Source organism: Echinops telfairi, unplaced genomic scaffold (assembly GCF_000313985.2).
Source record: "Echinops telfairi isolate 266 unplaced genomic scaffold, ASM31398v2 ScPeMD7_5805;HRSCAF=6673, whole genome shotgun sequence".
Taxonomy (NCBI): Eukaryota; Metazoa; Chordata; class Mammalia; order Afrosoricida; family Tenrecidae; genus Echinops; species Echinops telfairi.
Window position 1 is genome coordinate 3,240,927 of NW_022109704.1, and position 7,495 is coordinate 3,248,421.

General features: G+C 42.9%; 1 protein-coding gene and 1 long non-coding RNA gene across 2 annotated transcripts in view; one reads left to right on the forward strand and one right to left on the reverse strand.

The window, feature by feature from the left end:
* Positions 1-1,498, reverse strand: part of VPS45 (vacuolar protein sorting 45 homolog) — a 79,506-nt gene extending 78,008 nt beyond the window's left edge. The window contains exons 1-2 of the mRNA XM_004716574.2: positions 1,358-1,498; positions 629-763 (exon numbers count right to left, since the gene is read on the reverse strand). Coding sequence (XP_004716631.1) covers positions 629-763; positions 1,358-1,450 — 228 coding nt within the window. The 5' untranslated portion in view covers positions 1,451-1,498. The remainder of the gene's footprint in view (positions 1-628; positions 764-1,357) is intronic.
* A 298-nt stretch (positions 1,499-1,796) lies between these two features.
* LOC123522335 lies at positions 1,797-2,752 on the forward strand. Its single transcript, XR_006680605.1, has 2 exons — positions 1,797-1,887; positions 2,212-2,752. It is a non-coding gene; the product is annotated as an uncharacterized LOC123522335 (long non-coding RNA).
* The last annotated feature ends 4,743 nt before the right edge of the window (positions 2,753-7,495 follow it).

Consider the following 7,495-nt stretch of genomic DNA (forward strand, 5'->3'; position numbering starts at 1 on the left):
ATTCCCCTGTGGGTTTCCAAGACTGTATCCGTTCATGGGAGTGGAAAGCCTAGTCCATCTCCCACAGAGCGGCTAGTGATTTCCAACTGTGGACCTTGTAGTTAGCAGCCCAGAATGTTACTATGTCACTTGGGTAAAAAGGCCTTGTTGGCTGGAGGTGCAGTGGAGGAAAAGAGTTGGAACATAAGAAGGTTAGAATCATAAATCAGATCAACCAGCTCAAAGAGGAGTTTGATTGTTAGGCTAAGATTTAATCATATAAATAAAATTGAGCCACTATAAGTTCTTGAACATAGCTCTGAATTAAAGTGTACACATTCAGGACACTGATGGCTGTATCTAAGATTAAATGGCAATGGAATAAAGGAGAATGGTGTGTGTCTTTCTTAGGGTAGTAGCTCTAGAAGTATCAAAGAATTTAAAAGGTATATTGAAGAAAGAATGGCGGTGAGGGGGTGAACTCGGTGTAGAGAGAAGAGTCAAAGTTATAATTCTGAAAATCAGGATAGTTATGATGCCACGAATGACGACATTAAAATTTGTTTTGTTTTCTTCTTGCTTTCAAAGCAGTGTTTTGCATTTGCCCGGCGGGGGGGAGGGGGGGGGGCTGGCACCCAGTTCACAGTACCTTTGTAGGTCGGAGAAAACAAATTGCCTTCAGGTGTTTCATAATCTCTCGATTTTGAGAGTCAATGCGTTCAAAGAGGTACACTTCCTTCTGAAGAATCTCTGATTGGGTGTACACCATACTCACTATTCCAGTCTGTAAAGAAAAGACCAGGCTAGTTCCGAACAATAAAAACAAGCAGCAATACCTAAGACTTAAAAAAAATTCATGAATTCTTAGGTAGATAACAAATTCTAATATTCCTAATGTATTAACATTTACTGAGCCTGTAGGCAATGTACCCAAATGAAAACAAGCTCTCTTTGAACACTGATGATCCAAAATTTGCATCCCCTTAAATCATTGTTTTGTTTTTTTAAGTCTTTGACCAACAATAACCTGTCATTTCAGTTTTACTTTAAAAATATATCGTTGATTGAAAATGATGAGACCATTCAAAAAAAAATCTATGTGCTTTACCTCACCTCAATTATTTCTTGATAGACACATTTAGAAAAGGATTTTTGATTTCAATAAATTGCTTGACACAATTGTTTCTGTGGACAGTGGTTATAGTCCTTTAGACTAAAAATCCACTGGGCAAGCTTGATGGGACTTTTCAATTCCCCTACATAACTGACTCTCGTTTAAAAATTTTTCATTAAATACTAAATCCTACAGTGGAATGGGACCAGTTATTGGAAACGAGGGAGGCTTACTTCATAAATCCTGAAGGAAAAGCCAACTCACCGTCTCTTTATCCATGAGAAGTATTTTCATGCCAGGGCCGCTGTCCTCTATCATTTTGGAAATATACTGCTTCACAGCAAAAACCACGTTCATGGTGGCGAATTGACAGGTGCCCCTCAGCCCTTCCCGCCCCTGCTCCGGGCTAAATTAACCCCCGGCCTGTCGGCAGGGTCCCCGCGGTTTCCTCCCCTCCCCGGACCCAGGCTTCCGGGAGTCCGGCGGCGGCGGTGCTGGGAATTGTAGTTCCGCTGTGCAGTCTGGGGGACTCGCGCTTCCGGGAGTCCGGCGGCGGCGGTGCTGGGAATTGTAGTTCCGCTGTGCAGTCTGGGGGACTCGCGCTTCCGGGAGTCCGGCGGCGGCGGTGCTGGGAATTGTAGTTCGCCGTGCTTCCGGGAGGGACGCGGGTGCGGAGCTGAGACGCCGTGGGCGGCCGCGCGCAGGGAATTCCTTTCTCCCGCCCTCCCGTGGTCCGGGAGACCGAGGCCACGACCTGAAGCATCTCTCGGCTTGGGGACATGAAGGCGCCTCGGGTATGGAGGGACGCAGCCGAGCACTGTCTCTGAGACAGGACCAGCCTCGAGTGTTTGGGGTCTCGGTTTGCCAGACACGTTTTCTTGGGTGAAGGAAGAGAGGTGGCGCGGTACTCCCGGCTGCCGGGGCTCCGGAATGGGGTATTTGTTTGCAGTCCAGGGGGAAAGTGAAGGCCCAGCTTCGGGGAGTCATTCACGAGGTTGGAATCAAAACCTGATACAGTGTCAGAGCCGAATTGTGCTCCGCAGGGTTCAGAGTAGCCATTTTACCTTTCTTCCGCGGCTCCTGTGGGTGAACGCCAACTGCCAACCTTCCCCTTACAGCTGCCCGCACTGTAACAGTTTGCACCATCCGGCGACTCCTCGGCAAGCACTGGGTCCCTGCATTATTAAGCTGCCACGCTCGGCTTGCATTCGTTTTTGAAAGATTGAGGAACAGGAATGAAACAAATACGTGTATGTATTGATGGACGAACAAAGGGAACTCCTTTCAGTGATATTCTGAGAGAGACCTTGGGCCCCCCAGGAGGGCGAGAAGCAGCGGAGAACTGCCAAGACTTGCTGCTAGCCGGCCACGCAGACTCACCAGTGCAACCCATGCCTCTGGTTAGAGCCAAGGATCCCACAAACTTTGGTCAGGACAGAGCTAATGGCAGGACCGAATTAAATCGGGGCAAGAATGGGAGGAGAGCCTAGCAAACATGAGGATTCATTTTTTCCTTTCTTTTTTCCAAACCTCCCAGTAGCTTGCCCTGTCCTCACCTCCCACCCTCCAGCATGAGGATTTTAAAGGAAAGTATAAATCACACATTTTGATTTACAAAACCACAAAACTCTGGCAAGGAAATAAAATTTACCACCATCATCTTGTGTGCATTGTACCCAATTTCATCCTGCCATCTCTCCAAAAGAGGGTAAATGTTTTCCTTTAACTTTGGGGAATTGTAAAAACAGGAAAATAATAAACACCTGCATGAAATCAGTGACTATAAATATTAACACCAAAATAACAACCAGTGAGGCAGGGTGGGGAAGCGAAGTTATCTGCTTCCATAAAGATTTACAGTCTCAAAGCGGGTACATAAGCAAATGTGGTGAAGAAAGCGGATGGTGCCCAGCTATCAAAAGACATAGCGTCTGGGGTCTTAAAGACTTGGAGATAAACAAGCGGCCATCAAGCTCAGAAGCATCAAAGTCCACACAGAAGAAGCACACCAGCCTGTGTGATCACGAGGTGTCAAAGGGATCAGGTATCCGGCATCAAAGAACAAAATATATCATTGTGAATGAGGGGGAGTGTGGAGTGGAGACCCTAAGTCCATCTGTAGGCAACTGGACATCCCTTACAAAAGGGTCATGAGGTAGAGACCAGCCAGTCAGGGTGCAGTGTAGCTATGATGAAACTTACAAACTTTCTTCTAGTTCTTTAATGCTTCCTCTCCCTAACCCCCATCATGATCCCAATTCTACCTTACAAATCCAGCTAGACCAGAGCATATACACAGAAACAGATAAGAGCTGGAAACACAGGGAATCCAGGACAGATAAACCCCTCAGGACCAATAATGAGAGTAGTGATACCAGGAGGGTGGAGGGAAGGTGGGAGAGAAAGGGGAAACTGATCACAATGATCTACATATAACGCCCTCCCTGGGGGATGGAAAACAGAAAAGTGGGTGAAAGGAGACTGGTCTGTGTAAGACATGACAAAATAATAATTTATAAATTATCAAGGGTTCGTGAAGGAGGGAGGGGAAAAATGAGCTGATACCAAAGCTGATCCCAAATGTACAAATGTGCTTGACCCAGTGGATTGTTACAAGAGTTGTAAGATTTGCAGTCTCTGAAATCCACAAGTTCTACCCTGTCCTATCGGGGCGCTATGAGTTGGAATTGACGTGATGGCATAGTTTTGAGTAAGAATTTGTTGAGATCCGTTTAATCAATCAGTTTCAACATTACCACATAAACCATTGGTGTATTATAAAAGTATCCAATGAAAACGAGACTGATAGAACATTAGCCCAGCTGTTAAAATCAATACCTGCAACATTATATACAATTTTCACACCCCCTAAAGGATGTTAGAATCCCCTTGAAATACAGGTTTATGTCACTTCCAAGAAGACTTGGTGGCGCAATGGTCAGTGTTCTGCTGGGAAACGGAAAGGGTGGTTTAAACCCACTAGCTGCCCCGCAGGAGCAAGGTGGACAGTCTGCTTCCGTGACTGTTAGAACCCGAGAAGCCTCATGGGGCAGGTTTGCTTTGTTTCCTGCCACCTCGAAACATGAAGAACGCGTTCACTGCCTTCACCTTTTCTGCCAGTTAAGTGTAACTCTTCAAAGAGTATTTTTCTATGTCTTAGATATTATTTGAAAGAAAACTCTTAGATGATAAAAAGAAAATATGAAATGAGGACCTAATGCCGGGGGTTTAAGTGGAGAGAAAATGTTTTGAGAATGATGAGGGCAATGAATGTACAAATGCGCTTTACACAATTGGTGTGTGTATGGATTGTGATAAGAGTTGTATGAGCCCCTTAATAAAATGATGGGGGAAAAAAGAAAATATGAATCTTTACAGAGATAAGCAAGAACCCAAGCCCACTCCTGTCAGTCCATTCTGATGTCAGTTTTACTGAAGCAGATCACCAGGCCTTTCTTCTGTGCCCCTTTGCAGTGGTTTCAAGTGATAGCCTTTAGTGGAGAACAAAAAGTTGGAGCATAAAAATAAAATGCCATTCTTACGCATATAAAATCGTCATGTATTAGAAGGAAAAAAACACAAAGCAATGTTAATGAAATGCACCTACAAATTCTGTAAGACTATATTAGAAATTCACTGCCAATCTCCTGTTTCACTTGGGTTTTTTGTTTTGTTGTCTTGACTTATAAGTTGCGATAGTATAGAGCATAGGAGCCCTGATGACACAGTGGTTACATGCTCAGCTGCTAACCCAAAGGCTGACCGCGTGAGGCCTCCTTGGGAGAAAGACGTGCAGTCTGCTTCTGGAAAGATGGACAGCCGGGAAACCCTGCGGGGCATTGCTACTCTGCCCTATAGGATCCCTGTGAGTCAGGATGGGCTTGACAGCAGTGTCCTGGGGTTTGGCTCTTTTGCTGTATCATAAGATTGTTCTCCATCGGCATTTTTAAGAACGAGCAGAGAGGTGAGAAAGAAGCTTGCTCGTGAATTTGTGCTTTTTAAAACAATAGTCATCCTATAAGTAATACATGAAAAAGATCTGTAGCCTTTTGTTTATTCATACTTGGATATTGGTAACATTTTGAAGGAGGAGGGAAATGCTTCTTCTGATAAGGCTTACTAACGATCCATTTCCTGTGAAATTCCATTGATGTCAGTAACATTGTTATTTTATACACTGAGTGATCAAATATGGGACATAAGTAACTTGAATAAAATATGTAAATAGTTATACATTTAATGGACGCTGTCATGGTCCTGAAGTTTGGCAGCCTGCTTCCTTCCTGAAGAAAACCATGCTAGCCATTTTAAGAGGCTCCAGATTAAGAATTTCTTTCGTATCTTCATGGCTCTAAAAATAAGACTGAAACCAGGGATCGAGTCCAAATTCTTGCTTTGTGCCCTCCAGAATGACTCCTATGATAGCCAGTGGATAGTAAATTCAGAAGCCAATATGAAATGCCTTACTTGTTTTTTAGCTGTAAACCAGGTGTCCTCAAACTACGGCCCACGGGCCACATGCTGCCCACTGAGGACATTTATCCGGCTCACCGGGTTTTTTTGCCCCGTTTGTTTTTTTACTTCAAAATAAGATATGTGCAGTGTGCATAGGAATTTGTTCATAGTTTTTTTAAACTATAGTCCGGCCCTCCAACGGGTCTGAGGGACAGTGAACTGGGAAGTTAAAAAAATTTGAGGACCCCTGCTGTAAGCAATCTGTAATCAGTATTTTCAAATGTAATCACAAGATATTACATTTTTTAAAGCAAATATGATAACCCACTAATATGAGTGACTACGTTTGCTATATAAGTTTATAGTAGTTACTTGACATTTTAATTTTTACTGAGTCCAAGAAATTGAAGTTAATGACAAAAAATAAGTAGTTTAAAATGCAGTATATATTATTTATGAATTCTATTTAGACTTCTGTATACAAATGAAATAGAAATAATTCTGGATAATGTCATATACTTCATCTTTCTCCAAAGTGTATACTATTCAAAGTTTAGTTAACTAGTTTATTTTATTTATATTTACCCAGTCTATTTTTACTCAAGATCATACTTTTCCTCATCAGAACTCAAGGCTTCATTATATAAAAAAGGATATGTAAATAAGGGGCAATAGAATTGTAATAAAGACATTCCAACTCCTAGCTAGATTATAAATCCCTTAGTTACCATTCTCCTTTTTGTTACCTTTAACCCTTTACTCACAAGTCTTGGATAGGTGGGAAACAAAGATAAAATGCAATGAAATTCAAGTTCATTTGACTTCATTCTAGTTAGAATTTTTGTTTTGAATTAGTGAAAGGATGTTTGTATAGCTAGTGCCAACCAGGCCTTGTGTAATTTTCTGAAGCTCCCCAAACCTCCAGTTCCTCATCTGATAAATGGTGATTCTGTCACCTATCTCATGAAATTGTGAGGATTCAATGAAATATTGTTCAGAAAGTATTTTACACAGAGCCGACTTGCAAGGTAAGGATTAGAGAATACATACTTTTATGAATCATGAAGTTTCATTAGCGGCAGGAGAGTCTTGATTACACATTTCTCTGTTGAAATAGCTCCTTACTTACGGAATAACCTTTGGTTAATAGCCCAATGCATAACCACCGTGCTACCAGGGCTCTACCATCGGACATACTCTGGGAAGTTCCTAGACCTGCGCTGTGTGTTCAACTAAATGCACTTTAAAGTTGCCCAACAAACAGTCTCTTGGGCAGTCTTCCTGGGGAAAAAGGACAAATTGCATTTGGGATGTAACTGACCAGAAGCCAAGTAACATCCCTGCATCTGTTGTGTTGACGAAGCCAATACCTGACCCCGAGCCCCAAGCTTTCTTCTGCACAAGCATGTGGGGAAAAAATCACCCTCGTTTTCCTAAAAGATCGTCCGCCTTTGAGACGCTGGTGGGCTCCTTTGCTTCATTTTGTTTTCAGTCTAAGGCCTTAGCCAAGGCACTGTCTTTTTTTTAATCATTTTACTGGGGGCTTGTACAACTCATCACAATCCATACATACATTCATTGTGTCAAGCACATTTGTACATTTGTTACCATCATTCTCAAAACACTTGCTTTCTACTTGAGCCCTTGGTATCAGCTCCTCATTTTATCCCCTTCCTCCCCACTCCCCCCTGTCTCCTGATAACAAATTATTATTTTGTCTTATCTTGCATTGTCTGATGTCTCCCTTCACCCATTTTTTTTGTTGTCCATCCCCCAGTGAGGAGGTTATATGTACATCCTTGTAATCGGTTCCCCCTTTCTACCCCACCCTCCTGGTATCGCCACTCTCACCACCGGTCCTGAAGGGAACATCCGCCCTGGATTCCTGTGTTTCCAGTTCCTATCTGTACCAGTGTACATCCTCTGGTCTAGCCAGATTTGTAAGGT